At 44.6% G+C, this 15,718-nt stretch overlaps 1 protein-coding gene across 11 annotated transcripts in view; it reads right to left on the bottom strand.

Moving 5' to 3' along the window:
* Positions 1 to 7,211: 7,211 nt before the first annotated feature.
* RHBDL3 (rhomboid like 3) overlaps positions 7,212 to 15,718 on the bottom strand; it is a 133,758-nt gene continuing 125,251 nt past the window's right edge. For all 11 annotated transcript variants that reach the window (XM_080994785.1, XM_080994778.1, XM_080994783.1 and 8 more), the window contains 2 exons: positions 10,667 to 10,727; positions 7,212 to 8,412 (listed from right to left, as the gene is read on the bottom strand). In XM_080994785.1, coding sequence (XP_080850911.1) covers positions 8,141 to 8,412; positions 10,667 to 10,727 — 333 coding nt within the window. In that variant the 3' untranslated portion in view covers positions 7,212 to 8,140. The remainder of the gene's footprint in view (positions 8,413 to 10,666; positions 10,728 to 15,718) is intronic.

Below are 15,718 nucleotides of genomic sequence, written 5' to 3'. Positions count from 1 at the left end.
AAATTATTTTGTTTAATGTTATCATTCTTTCCCCACTGTGAAGTTTCCACTGCAGCTGCTTACCTTGCTGAAAAGACAGGACGGCTTTTTCAAAGTTTAAAATGTAAACCAAAAAGTGACTTCTAAGAAATTATGGCTGCATAAACACCATTGTGTTGGTACCCAGTAAGAAACCATTCAGCCTCAAATTGTAGATATATTAAAACAGAGACCCATGGTTCCTACTCCGTGACCAAAACATCAAGAACCTCAAGGTTTCACACTTCTTTTCTGCACCCATCAGTAGACTGGAAACTCTTTCAAACAAACCACAGTTCCCTGTGATGTCTAGACTTTGAACCCTGGTTTATTTAAACAAGGGTTAGTGAAAACAAACCAGGATCAAGCTGTGGCTTCATATCCTGGTTTGGTCACTAACTAGAGGTTAAACAAACCAGTTCCTTGAGTTTTGACATTACATAAAAATTCCCTTAAAGGTGAAATGAAAGTTTCTGATAAGCTACAGGTGTGGAAAAAGAGAAAGGGGAAATAAGTGCTGGAGGCCTAAGCCTTCCTGTTAAATCTGAACTAGGCCAGAGACAGTCTACACCAGGGTTTTCCAAACTTGGATCTCCAGCTGTTTTTGAACTACAATTCCCATCATCCCTGACCATCGGTCCTGCTAGCTAGGGATGATGGGAGTTGCAGTCCAAACACAGCTGGAGACCCAAGTTTGGGAAACCCTGGCCTATACTTTCAGTAGCAAATACAGGCCTGGTCACCACTTTCTGAGCTGCGAAATTGCACCCTGGATTGTGGGCAGTGTCAGGTAGAGAAAGCACACCTGAAACATTGGAGTTGCTTAACCCTTTCCCACCTGCCACGTCATGTAGTAGAAAACCGCTTCACTTTCCTTCATGTGCTTTGACAGAAAATTAATTGGGGCCAAATGGATCTGCAGGGGAAAGAAGGTGGGATGATTGAGAACATACACATCCAATCCATTGCTTCCTCCCCTGCAAACTGGATTCCCAATAGTACAGATGAGCTGACAAGAACATGATCAAACCTTGCAACATATTCTGCTTCCTTTGCCCCATCTGTCTGATTTGCTGAAGCCCACCATGCTGAAAGTTGTGTGCAGGACTGGACTCTACGTCTAACATGCCCAAACTCACTGTGCACATCTCAGTGCACGGGCTGATGTCATGGGGGGTTCTGGAGCAAATTCTTCATTTATCTAGGGATTTCTTCCAGGACCTTAAGCCAGACTCGACATAGAAACACAATTAATAAGCACGGCCATCTGCTTCTATATATAGAGCAGTGGAATTAGTCCGGAACAGGCGCATGAAAAATCTAATTTGAAATTTGTGAACACAGCCTTTAGAAAGAGTAGCTACATAACGCTGCCCGGTAGATGTCCCCGTAGGAGCTGAGCAATCTGTCTCTCGCATCACCCTTCCCCGTCAGTTGCTCTTTAAACCCTATGCTGTAATACTTCATTATAAAAGAAAAGAGCGGATGTGACAGCACGTTCTGCTCTGCCCATCATGCAAACCTTAACTACGGATGAGACTGGCTCTAAGTCCACGTTTGCCAGTATGAAACCCTGCATGTTCTCCCTCACCGACGCAGCATTTTAATTATTTTGAATATATTTAAAGGAAGGCTGAGTCTACAGCGCAGAGATTCTGGCAGGAGCAGAGTTAAACACGAAGACTTTTTGTGACGAGGCTAAGACTCGCTGCAAGACGCAATTAATCTACAGCAGTCTGCAATGTTGTAAGCTAGCAAGGACATCTGGAGGTAAAGGAGAAAATTATCCTCTAATCACTCATTGGCGCAGCGATATCCCAGAACGACTGGGTGACTTTAAGAGGCAGTTTAACTCAGAACGGCGTCCATTCTTGTGCAATCTGAGTGGCAAAATGTCTAAGCTTTGCAGAGGCATTAGCTAGAAACCTTGCAGAAGATTTCATTTGCCTCGGATGCAGGGTGGGGGTCGTGGAGAACTATAAACTAGATTTGGGGTTGATGACAGTCATAAAGGATATGATGTGAATAGGGTGAGATCAATGAGAAGTGTTGCTGTCTCTTGCCCTTGCTCCATGATGGCGTGTCCTTTGCTATGGCTGGGGGCAGATTATGTGGTTGGGAAGCAGATTTCAACCTCAAAAGTAAAATGTTTTATCTGAGCCAAGAGCCTCATTATGCAGGAAATTCTGTTCACCGCAGCACTGAGGTGTAGTTCTCATAGGCACACATGAATCAGACCACTGGCCCATCTAACTCAAGACTGTTTACACCGCTTGGCAGCTGCTCTCCAGGGGTTTTCGGTCAGGGGACATTCTCAGCTGTTTGGAGAGCACAGGGATGGAACCTAGAACTTTCTACATGCAAATCAGATGTTCTGCCACTGAATGTGGCCCTTCATAAAAAAGGAGGTGAAGAAATAAACCTATTTGGGGGATATAGCAGTGCAGATGGGGACTTGATTGAATACTGCTCCAGACAGATAATTGGTATGTCACGGAGAAGACTAGGCTCAAATCCTTTTCCTTAACAGATAACACGATGTAAGGATTATTACCGTATTTTTCGCTCTATAAGACGCACCAGACCACAAGACACACCTAGTTTTTGGAGGAGGAAAACAAGAAAAAAAATATTCTGAATCTCAGAAGCCAGAATAGCAAGAGGGATCGCTATGCAGTGAACGCAGCAATCCCTCTTGCTGTTCTGCCTTCTGGGATAGCTGCGCAGCCTGCATTCGCTCCATAAGATGCACACACATTTCCCCTTACTTTTTAGGAGGGAAAAAGTGAGTCTTATAGAGCAAAAAATACGGTATTTTGAGGGAAGGAGCATTCAGTCATGTGAGTTGCAATATTGCCCACACCTGCTATTTATGAGAACAGGGTTTAGGAGTCACAATTCAGAATATCAACCATGCTACTGCTGTGTACCCACCTCTCACTTTTCACAGAATCATGGAATCGTAGAGTTGGAAAGGACCCCGAAGGTAATCTAAATCCACTCCCCTGCAATGTAGAAATCTCAACTACAGCATCCATGACAGAAGGCCACCCAGCCTCTCCTTAAAAACTTCCAAGGAAGGAGAGTCCACAACCTCCCAAGGGAGATCGTTCCACTGTCAAATAGCTCTTACTGCCAGAAAGTTCTTCCCGATGTTTAGTCGGAATCTCCTTTCTTGTAAATTGAAGCCATGCTTTCCCGGGTGCAGGTAAGTCACGATGAAACGTTTGCTGTTTTGGTGCCTGTCCCTAATCTGAAACGGCAGCAAGGCTCTGCAGGCTGTTTTGTAAGTTTACACTACCTTCTAATAAAGCACTAGAATTGACCACTCTGGCATTTGGTATCCCTGCATCAAATCACTCGCACAGGACCTCCTTTGGACCTGTGGATCAGGACATTGTCACATTCTAGAAGCATGCTCCCTAGCCTTCTCTAACTTGGAGCTCCCTGGCTATACTGTGAAGTTCAGCCATTCTCACCAAATGGGCAGCTCTCCCTGAGTTCCCGGCAAAATACACACACACACTCCAACTCAGATACACACCTTTCATAATGATGGACATTTCACTAGTAGAAAATAACTCAGGTAAGCGTGTAACCTATAGTCATCATAGGTCCGTCACTTTGTTTTTACCTATGGAGAGATAAAGCCCAAGCACACGAGGCTTTGGCTTCATAATGGGGGGGGGGGGGGGAGGGAAGTCTATGACAGGAAAAATGGATTTAACGTGAACTCATTGGATTAATGAGACTGGTGCCAAACTGTGTGCCGATCACTCAAAAGCCTAAGCTTGTCCCTGGCAGCAATCTGTGAGCCTATCAAGGCAAAATTAAAACACCAGCAAGACCTCAGAATTCAGGTTTCTTGCTTGCATCTTCAGCTGAGTCAGATTTGAGCTCTGCAATTCTTATCTTCCATTTAACAACCGCAAGAGCAAGTGAACTGTAAAAAGGCTTTCTGAAGGACTCTGGCCTTCTCCTAATAAATGGAACATGTGTCACATAATGAGTGGCACTGCCCCCCCCCCCAGTTTTTCTGCAGTAAGCAAACCAGGTACTCAAAATCAGCTGCCTTCTAAGCACCAAACCTCTAGTGTTGCCAATGATCCTGTTGGATGTTTCCCGGTGGGTGTTTATTTTTGGATGGGTGCTCCACATCCATGCATATTTTTTGCTGCATCCTCATGACACTGTTGACATCTAAATGCCAGCCTACATTTTCCTCCCATTTAATCCAGATTAACCCTTTCTAGGGGGCAGTCGATTAAGCTAAAAGAACAAAAACAACCTGTTGCCAATGACCTTGCAATATCTGAATGACCGGTTTGCAAATTTAGACCGTGCCTGAAGTATGCAGAGTGTTCTGTGAATAACGTAACCAGTCCACCCACAACTAACCTTTCATCTGATGAGCATTGGTGCAAAGGTTTTTTGTGTTCGATGATCTCCATCCCCAACTAAAGGGCAGTCTTGTTCTGGGTGTGGTTGTTTGGCGGTGGTAGTTGAATTTCCAAGTGGCATGCCACTGCGACTGGTTCTGGGAACTAAAATTACCAGGAAGCAATGTGATAAGGCACATATGCACGGCCTCATCATTGTGCATGCATCATTAGAAGCTAGAAAATAAATATCCAAAGAAATGAGGAATGATTTCTGGGTTTTTGAATGGTTAGTGAAAAAGATCAATATTACTGGGCTGCTTCCAAATACAACTCCAGAGGATTTGACTATCACTACTAGAGAAATACAGTGGTACCTCGGGTTACATACGCTTCAGGTTACAGACTCCACTCACCCAGAAATAGTGCTTCAGGTTAAGAACTTTGCTTCAGGATGAGGACAGAAATCGTGCTCCGGCGGCGCGGTAGCAGAAGGCCCCATTAGCTAAAGTGGTGCTTCAGGTTAAGAACAGTTTCAGGTTAAGTACAGACCTCCGGAACGAATCAAGTACTTAACCTGAGGTACCACTGTAGTATGAGACAAAGAATAACAACTTTAGAAAAAAATGAGAACAAATATTGCCCCTCTTTGAAAGATGTCTGAAAAAAGGAACGGCTAGCAACCTACAAGATAATTCTCCCCTTTCTCAGGACTGCTGCGTCCCTGGGCTGTTATGCTAGGATCTTTCTGGTGTGCTTATTTGTGCTGCAAAATGGACATAAGGGTTATTTGCAACAGACAGCATTTGCTGTTATTTAAGTTTCAATTTTAGTGTGCTTTGCATGGATGTCACCAAGCACTTTAGGTATGTTAGCTCATTTGGAAGCCACAATACTGAACTGGAGGAATCAAATTAGGACTTACCCTGCTTGCTCAGCTCTGCTAGCTTCCTGCCAGCATGGCTTCTTCACACATTACATTTTAAAATGCCTATGTACAGTATCTTAAGTGTATGACGGAATTGCCATGTATGAATGCAGCAAACATGCGTCGTACAAATACAGTTGCCAGGGAACGAGGCACAAGTTGGCTTGTCAGCAGGCCCCAGTTTGTCCTGGGCATTGTACAAAATGGCTTACACCACCCATCTTTTAACATGTACCCATTATTCAAGTTTAGAGCAGCCATGCTAAGCTTACGTCCAGGAACAGGAGCTGGCACAAAGACCTATGCTTCTGCTGATTTCCAGCATATACCGTATTTTTCGCCCCATAGGACGCACTTTTTCCCCTCCAAAAATGAAGGGGAAATGTGTGTGCGTCTTTGGGGCGAATGCAGGCTTTCGCTGAAGCCTGGAGAGTGAGAGGGGTCGGTGTGCAACGACCCCTCTCGCTCTCCAGGCTTCAGGAAGCTATCTACAAGCCTTGGGAGCCCGCGGGAGTTCCCGCCGGGCTCCCCAGGCTTGCGGACAGCAGTCTGCAGCCCAAAACCCGAGGAGCGCAGCGGAGCGCGCCCCGGGCTTTGGGCAGATATCTGCAAGCCTGGGGAGCCCGCAGCAGTTCCCAAGGCTTGCGGATAGCAGCCTGTTCTGGGGGCTGGGGTCGGGGGAAATATATTTTTTTTCTTTATTCCCCCCCCCAAAAAAACTAGGTGCGCCCTATGGGCTGGTGCGCCCTATGGGGCAAAAAATACAGTAATTGCAAAGCTGGTACAGAAGCCGCTTGCATCAGCTGCTAGGTATGATCTCATCCCTTCTTTTGCAGAACACCCAAGGTCCATCCCCTAGTTTTCAGTGAGGTAGTAAACCTGTGTCTGGGCTGCACCACTTTAGGCCGCAGGTAGGGGCTCACACGCTCGAATGTTCCAACACACAAAATCATTTTCTACATAGAAAAGTAGATGCAAAAGAGAAATGTTCTAGCACTGCCCTCTCCCTGGTATCTAATTTTCTAAGTGCGGGGGATTTTCACATGAAAGCATTCAGTCATGTCAACTTCTACTTGTTGCTTGAAGTGGTACAGGTCAGATGTTGCTTTATGCCAGGAGTGAGGTACCAGTGACCCTCCAGGTATTGTTGGACTCCAAGTCCCATCATCACGCCAATGGTCAGGGATGATGGGAGTAAGCCAGCACATCTGGAGGGCTACAGGTTCCCCAGCCTTGGTTTACTCCAGAACATGCAGCCCTCTGGATGTTGGTGGACTACATCTCCCATCATCCCTGACCACAGTCTATGCTGGTTGGGACTAATGGGAACTGGAGTCCAATGACATCTCGAGGGCCATAGATCTCCCTCCTGTTTTACTTCAGCAAGAACTAAGCCCTACTTGAGGTACTGTTGTCAAATGCATCCCTGACCCACTTGACCCTCTAACCGTGCAATATTCTACATGCCTACTCAGAAGGAAGCCCCACTGAGTATAGGACTGTATCTAAATTACATCTGCAAAATTCAAAAAGCAGCATTGCAGCCCGGATGGCTATTTTTCAAAACACATGAGGCAAAGGAACCACGTCCACATTTTCCAAATAAGAACTGCGTAGAAATGTTTGTTGGGGATGTGACTGCATATGTCTCCCTAGGTTGCAAGAACACCACCCCCAAAATCAAAGGGGCTGTAGAGTTGTGGTCTCTTGTCTTGTCCAGTGCTATAGACGGGAGATGAAACATCCATTATACGCTCTGTGTGCTGAAATGTTCTGGAATAGCATAATTGAACTAAGAGACATCTAGCAACCCCTTCCCAGCCAGCAAGTAGATCTTGCTCTTTTTTTTTAAAGAATGTATAGGACCAAGGAAGAAAATAAGAGGCCAGAAGAAAATAGCATGATTGTCCACAAAAAAATTACAAAATATTCAAGTGGTCTGCAAAGTATTCAAGAATGAAAACCCAGTCACAAACTCTGAATATCTAATTAAATATGAAGTTGTATTTAGCAACCAGGTTAAAGCACTTTCAAATCTTTCTGTGCAATTTGGTTTGTCCTTTAGTTGAGAAGTGGCCTCTACCACTGGCAAGTTGTGAACCCATATATGCTGAACCCCTTGGAAGATTTCTGTAAGACCTGCTCCTCTTAACAAGGCAGCAGACTTGAGGATCTGTCCAGGTTTACTGGGCATCAGCAGTGGCACTGAAGAACAGCCTGACCCGTCAAGCCAAGCATCCTTGGCTGAGTGCCCTTTTAGTTAAAGGAAGGAAGAGCTTTTCCCTCATGGCCTGATGGATGGCTCTTGTAAATTGTGAGTATGGTAGAAGATTAACCTGGAAAAATGTAGGCAACCCAAACAAAATTTCACTATGTGCATTACCATTCACCAGTATGTGGTGTTAAGTGTCCTGTTATACAAATATAGGGCTGAATTGTCAGCCTTTTTATTATGAAAGCAACACCAAGCTACTTGCATGATCAATGGATACAAGGCCTGGTCCTTATGGACTACGGCGATACCTGCAAATCTCCATGCCCAAATCTCCTTCCAAACAAGCTTCTATTGGCCAGTCCCTGCTTAGGTCATCGTTTTCCAATAATATGGTCACATCTTAGCCATGCAGCATATAGTTTCCCCCTCAACTTGTGCCATTTCAGAAGATGGATTTGCTTATATCCTGTGATATTCATACAAAAATAAACCCTCCGTTTCAATCCCACCCCACCTCACCCCACCCCACCGCGCCCTTGAAATGGAGGTGGCAGATGGGAAGTTATCCATTTGTCCTTGAGAGTCCCTCGACCCAGGATCTCAAGGAGGTGGAGGTAGTTTCAGGTCCAACAGGCTATAGGCGAAAATGTTCCAGAAGATGGCAAAGAGAACAAACACCACGTACATGGAGACAAAGATCCACCATAAGGACTGGTCTTGGAGTCTCTGCTCATAGTTCCTTAGGATGACTACGCCTAGGGTGATTCCAACAGCAACGCCCCCAAGGTGGGCTACAAAACTTGGGTGTGGGCATGGAGGGTAAGCGGATGGGTAGAACCTCAGCCACACAGCTCTTCCAAATTCAAAGCTCACTGGAAGAGAGGAGAAACGAGAGGTCACTGGTCTTGAAAGTGCTTCTAGGTTGTTTCCCAGATATTTCAATATATTTTGGCAGTTCTGTTTTGAAATTATTATTTTTTATTATTCTCAATGAGAAAACCCAAAGCGTTTAAATATAACTGCGCACTGTTGTGCAACGTTTTATTTGCTACAGTAAGATCCCTATAATACTATTATGAACCCAGTTTTAATATTTCTGTAAGTAGTTACATCGAGCATTTAAATATTTCTACAAATCCTAAAGCAAAAAAAAGTATCACCTCCCCACTTATTGTACCATTTCATCCATACTTGTTACTTTGAAATTCCCCCAGTGGAGAACATTGATGGGTTCCAAAGTTTTGCACTTGAGTATAAACAAACACTGTTCCCCTGTGTAAAAATATATTCTTGTCGTCTCCTCTTTTCACCAGATTTGTTAGCTTCATCATGTATGCCATACCCCAAGCTATGTTTCAAATTGTTCTCAAGTACGTTCATATTTGTGATGGCCTGGGACTCCAGAGGTGTCTCAGTCTGCACCGGATCCTTTGCCTCAGGCATCATCTGAACCAAGTCTGTGGCCTGATCCTGAAGAGTCCCAGTCTGCACAGGTTCCCCTGCAACAAACACCAGCTGGGCCAAGTCAGGGGCCTGAGCCTGCCCTGGCTCCAGATGCGGGGTTTACCTTGTTGCCTTCAGCTGGGCTACCACTTACAGCTGCTTCACTACTGGTTTGGTCAGGGGAGGCTGAGGCGGCCTCTGGGTCTAGTAACCCATCAACATCTCCTGAGCTGCAGAGACTAAGGTCTGAGAGAAGGAGAGACCTGAGTACTCGCAGGAGGAGTGCTCGCCTCCGGGCGAAACAGGGAGGTGAGTCACCGGGGGATCAGGACCGGCCGTTACCCCGACAAAGATAAAAGGCTGTCAGACCCCGCCCCAGGTTGCGGGAGCAACATTGCTGCATGCCAGACCCTGCCTGAGATCCTGTACCCGTCCTTGCCTGGTTTCATGCCTCATGTCCTGCCTTGGCCCTGTCGGACTGACTCCTAGTGGAACCTATGGATTCTGGACCGGACCTGGACCGCAGTTCTCAGGTTACCCCTGGGCCCAGCACATTATTTTACTTTCAATTGCATAGGTTTTCTGCTCTGTTGTTTTCTGGCCTGGACTCCTTTGGGAGGAAAGGCAGGATAGGCTATAAACAAACAAACAAACACACTTGGTTCTTCTGCACACCCTGAAGAGGTTCAGTTTGACAGCAGCAACCAAGGGCAGAACAAGCGCTGTGTGCAACATGGGGCAGCTACCAAAAACAGCACACCTACCTGGCGTTTTCTTATATAGCAAGCAATTACACTCAGAGAATGTTGCGATAAGTCAGCCATGCAGTCTGTTTCCCTGCTGGCATCCTCGCGATGAAGCAAGGATGTCATCATAGCTGAAGCAGATGCTTCCAGCTCTTGACTTATGTTGTTTGTACAATTTTCTGTTTCCCAAAATCAATAACCGTCTTTCAAAAAGAAGAAGAGGAAGGAACAGAACTGTACTGTACAGAATGTTACAGAGGCTCATGGGAGAGAGCTCGACACAGGAATGCTGGTTTTGGCGACTGGCCCGTATTGTTCATAAGTCTGCGTTTGCCCCCAAGAAGCACGAAACGCTCTGATCCAGGTGTGTGCTTCACTCTGCAGGGTCAGAACCAAAGTGAGTGATAATGACTGCTACAGCCAATAAAAGGTAAAAAAAGGCAAAGGACCCCTGGATGGTTAAGTCCAGTCAAAGGCGACTATGGGGTTGCTCACTTTCAAGCCGACGGAGCTGGTGTTTGTCCACAGACAGCCTTCTGGGTCATATGGCCAGCATGACTAAACCACTTCTGGCACAACGGGACACCGTGATGGAAACCAGAACGCACAGGAACGCCGTTTACCTTCCCGCCGCAGTGGTACCTATTTATCTACCTGCACTGGCGTTCTTTTGAACTGCTAGGTGGGCAGAAGCTGGGACAGAGCAACCAAGAGATCACTCCATCACAGGGATTCAAACCGCCAACCTTCCGGTCGGCAAGCCCAAGAGGCTCAGTGGTTTAGACCACAGCGCCACCCGTGTCAATATTATGCCTCCCAATGTGTCAATGCAATTTACAGATAAGAAGGCTACTTAGATGGGAAATGTATGGGACATTTGCTCACACAAATTTAAAATGACAACCTAGGCACATACCAAGCATATGAGGATACTTACTACAGATCAAGGCAACAGCCATGCGCAACAGCTTGAATTGGCACTTCATTCCAGACCAGTTCTGGGGAAAGAGAGGAGAGGGAAGTCAACAATCTCCAATTAAGTGTTTCACATGCTGAGAATCTGGAGGTAGATATGAATCTAAAGGACCCAGAGGGCTCTCTCCTACCCCCCCTCCCCACACACCCAATGCCAGCGAACAAGCTTCCCTGCAGCTTCTGCAGCCTTTGGCATACTCTCAACTCACTGGGCTTCAGGGCAGAGAGAAACAAAATCAGAGATTAGCTTTCTGAAGTCAGTCAATTCCGCCTGCTTCTTAAGTCAGCAGCAATGCTGGCCAGAAGAGGGAGATGTTTTAAAACAAACCGACGGGACGGGGAATGCCAATTTAATCCCCCTGCACCACACAACACTGCATAATCACATGGGGTTTTGAACGCCTGCCCTTTCTGCTGTGAAACCCTTACTCAGGAGTCCCCAAGCGATTCTCACAGTTCATCTGTTGGGTGAAACGTCTGGGGGTGCGTGGGGGACGAAAAAAGAGATAGGGGTTGACCCGCCACATGGTAAATTGTCATCTACTCTCTAACAATTTCACAGATGAAAAGAAGCAGGACTCTGCTGCAACAGAGATTCAAATATGAGACTCTTGCCCCTAGGTATGGTTGAATCTGTCAATTGCAATTTCTCTCTGTTTTTCATTTTTCAGTTCACATGTCTGCCGCAACATGCAATTTAGGAAAAAGATCCTAATGAAACTTAAGCAGCAACTTAATGCAATTTTCTCCTAATAAACACATTTTTTGTATGCCATTTTCAAGATTCTAAGTATTTTCACAAGCAATTGGACCCAATATATATACTCACTAATATATGCATTTTATGCACACTGGCTGGACAACTGCAGCACAAAACTGGAGAAGTGAAAATTTCAAAGGATATTTGTGTTTCAGTTCATATATGGGTCTGAGAAGGGCAAATCAGGTAGATTGTCATTAAAATGCGAACCACATAACATTTGTCCCCACTCCCTATCTGCCCCAAATTGTTTTCTTTTAATGTATTATTCTGCATTTCCTTTTATGGACAGAGCAGCATTTTTATATAGACCATCTTTAATGAGACTGATATCATCAGTTTATGCAAATAGCTCTCCTTTTCAATCTGTTACATGTTGCTCTCTCTCTCCCATCTACCTTCCCAATTGAAAGAAAAGGAACAACCTGCAGCTTACACTGTGCTTTCCTAAGCAGGAAATTGGAAAGACCTTGTGGCACACAGCTTAGAAGTAGCGGAGGATCAATAAGAGAGCCCTGCTGCAAAGTAATGCAACCTGCAAAATTTAGAGGACAAGCTCAGTTCTCAAGGAAGAGAGACCGAAGGAAAGACTAATATTTAAGCACAGAGATGATGGGTTAGAATGGATAATGACCTTACAGGTGTAGTTAAGGCACTTTGCTGAATAGGTATTTAGGAAAGAAAGCACTCACTTCATCACATGTTCAATATTTGCATGCTGAGGCAATAGCTAAAGGTGCTTTGCAGCATAGCCTTTCCAGAGTATGCAATCATGCTGACAATCTTCAGCATGGATTATGACTGGGGTAGCATCAGAAATGTTTATTCGCCAGGCTTGTACATTGATAGCATTTTCTGCTGGTCAGATCAGCAAAAAAATTCTACCTGTCAAAACATGGTAGGCTCCTTTGGGTATTAAATAACACATTGCGGAATCATACATAACACAGTGCCTGATCCTCTGTCCCCTTATTTAGATGTATCTTGCACACATATTCTATAGCGCAGTGAAATCTGAATCCAGCTGTGACAAGTGAACAATTATTACAGATCAGTTGTGCTACTTGTGATCCATCCCCTGCCCCTACAGCCAGCTCCAGTGATTGCGAAAATTGCCACTAATTATATCTGTGACCTTGTGAGAATGTATCCAGGAAAAGCTAGAACTGCGAGATCATTATTGCCCATTATTTAGGGAAATTGCAAACTGTAAGGGAAGAAAGAGAAATGAACATTCCAGCTCATAACTTGCTCCGACGCACAGGAGAATTTCTCATTTAGTTATTATGCAGCATCAAGGAAATACATGTTGGAATTGGTATCAGAAAGAGAGAAATTCTCAACCCTGCGCTATTTGGAAGTAAGCCTCACAGACTTCAATGAGGCAAAGTTGTATACGATTGCAGTCTTAAATATCTTTCTCTTCTACCACTTTATATTATGTGTATCTCTAAAACATAGGCCAGCAGAACATACGTTGCAGTGCTGACCAACATAACAGAAAGCAGACAAATCCAGAGTTAGTAACCTCAATATATTTAAAGATCAAGAGCTGAGACTTGAAGCGCCCAGCTTTCTTTTCTCTGACAGAAATCAGTGCTACCATCAGTTTGTCCTTGACACTAGGCAATGCCACAAAATATTGGCTGATCCAAAGGCACGCTTCTTCAGTGCTGATTCTCAATAATTTCAGTGGATCAGGAAAGTTGAACAAGCCATAGGGATTTTTCCAGGGTGGGGTGTTAGCAAAGCAAATTCTCCAAAGAAATAAACAAACATATATAACTAGCATCAGAAAACAGGTCTATCACTTTTAGTAGATCTGGTGACTGAGCTGTGTTGAGGTCTGGGTAGACCTGGCCTCTGAGAAGCTTATAGTCTAGGTTGCTCCATTGTTTCCCAGCAGGTAGACTTGCTGTTTATCTATGGGTGAACCTGACTGTCAGGTAACATCTTTCCACTTACCACTGGAACCCTCCATCCTTTTTCCCTGGCTCCCTTCATCTTCTCCAGCCCTTCACTAATTGCACTGCTGCTGCTACAATCAACTTCATTGCCCACTCCCCACTGCACTGATTTAAAAGACAGCTGCAAACTGTAAGCCTGGACTACAGCTTGAGATTGCCATACACTCCTTCCAGCAAAATGAGTATAACTCTTTTCAATAGAACAGGCATCAGAACAACCCAAGCTGCATTTCTGAAAGGCCCTCTGTAAGAATCAGTTATACTCAGTCTATTAACAGACACAGAAATGCCAGAAGATACCAACAGAACGGGAAAGAATTTGCTAGGTGTCACCACCAAAGGCATGGATCTTCTGCAATTCTTATTGCAGAATTCAGTATGGGAATTGCAGATTCCTGGACATTATTGCTTGCATTTTTAAGAATCCTTCAAAACAAACAAATGTCAAAATAAATAAAAAAATTAAAAAATTGTCCAGTAGCACCTTAGAGACCAACTAAGTTTGTTCTGGTATAAGCTTTCATGTGCATGCACACTATCTGAAGAAGTGTGCATGCACACGAAAGCTTATACCTAGAACAAACTTAGTTGATCTCTAAGGTGCAACTGGACAATTTATTATTATTATTATTATTATTTATTTCAACTGCGTCAGACCAACACGGCTATCTACCTGAATCGAGAAACACATGTCAACCTCTCACGTTCATTGTTTTGATATATGTATGCTGGAAAGTCCAGGCCTGGGAGCTCATGCCATCAGCTTCTGGGGAGATCACCAATGTCATGAAACAAGTTGGCTTTTTTATTTATCCTGTCCTTCCTCCAAGGAGCTCAGGGTGGCATACAACTGGGGTCGGTAGAAGATAGCTCAGGATCTACTTATAGATCTGTTGGAGCCTTATAGAACATTGGCAAGGGTTTCTGTCTCTCAAACGATCAGCTGTGGCAACAACAACATAACTTTCCCCATCTGAATGGGAGTGTTGAAATGAAGAAAGCTAACAAGGAGCAGACTGTTGTATGAAAGGACTATGAGGTTAGTTCTGGTACTGTACACAAATTTCTAGCTCAGAATGCGCTTAGAGGCACCCTGTTCTTTAATACTAACTATATGCCTAAGGACTGATCGATTCTGACACTCAACATTCCTTTGATCTTATGTATTTTGCACCAGGCACTCACTGATGGATCTCAGGGTTCTAGTAAAAAAACAAAGTCGTGAGTCAGAGCATCTAATGTCTGAGGACAGAGTACACTGAAACAGGCTTGGCTACAGAACAAAAAACAAAACAACCCCCCCCCCAAACAATCTAGTAATACAGATGTGACAAGTCATCACCCCAGGAATTTTTCATAAGGCACTTCACAAAACTTTAAAGTCTCTGGCTGGGCCTGTGGTAGACTCATTTTTCTTTTATGAACAAAGCTCTGGGTGAGATGTGAGGGCTAACCAAGCAAAATATTACAGATCAATAAATCTGAGCTTAAGAACCCAGAGATGAAAAATCAATAAATTTTATGTGCACTCTGGGGGTGGGGTCTGACAAGATGCACACACACTCGTGGACATAGATCTGATGAGTTCTTCAATTTCCTTTTTTTATTGCACAAGCCCTGACAGTTTTATAACTTTATCCAAATCTCCTCACTTCCTCTCCTTCTTCCCCCTGAGAGGACAATTTTAATCTCCCTCCTTCTATGGAGGTGGATGAACACAGTTCGGGTGCAATTAGTTGTTCAGTGCCAGGTGTTTCATGTTAATAGTCCCCAGGGAATGTGAAGATAAGACAGATAAACAAATGGCAAGAGATGCTTTTTTGTGAGCCTTTCCAGCTTTTGTCGACCTCTGGAGACTCCCTAACAGGTCCCTTAAAAAATGTGCACATGAGCAGCGCAAACATTATAGGCAGACTCCAAATGTGTCACAGAGCTTTGTATATGTCTACAATTCACAGCCGAAGTCTTGGTTAGCAGCTGAGTTGATCCTTAAAAAGGTAAAGGTAAAGGACCCCTGACAGTTAAGTCTAGTCACAGATGACTCTGAGGTTGCAGCGCTCATCTCACTCTACAGGCCAAGGGAGCCGGTGTTTGTCCACAGACAGTTTTTCTGGGTCATGTGGCCAGCATGACTAAGCCGCTTCTGGCGCAATGGAGCACCGAAACCAGAGCAGTGCACGGAAATGCTGTTTACCTTCCCGCCAGAGCAGTACCTATTTATCTACTTGCACTTTGACATGCTTTCGAATTGCTAGGTTGGCAGGAGCAGGGACCGAGCAACGGGAGC

This window comes from Podarcis pityusensis, assembly GCF_964106645.2.
Source record: "Podarcis pityusensis genome assembly, chromosome: 2".
Taxonomy (NCBI): Eukaryota; Metazoa; Chordata; class Lepidosauria; order Squamata; family Lacertidae; genus Podarcis; species Podarcis pityusensis.
This window is presented reverse-complemented; position numbering and strand designations above follow the sequence as displayed.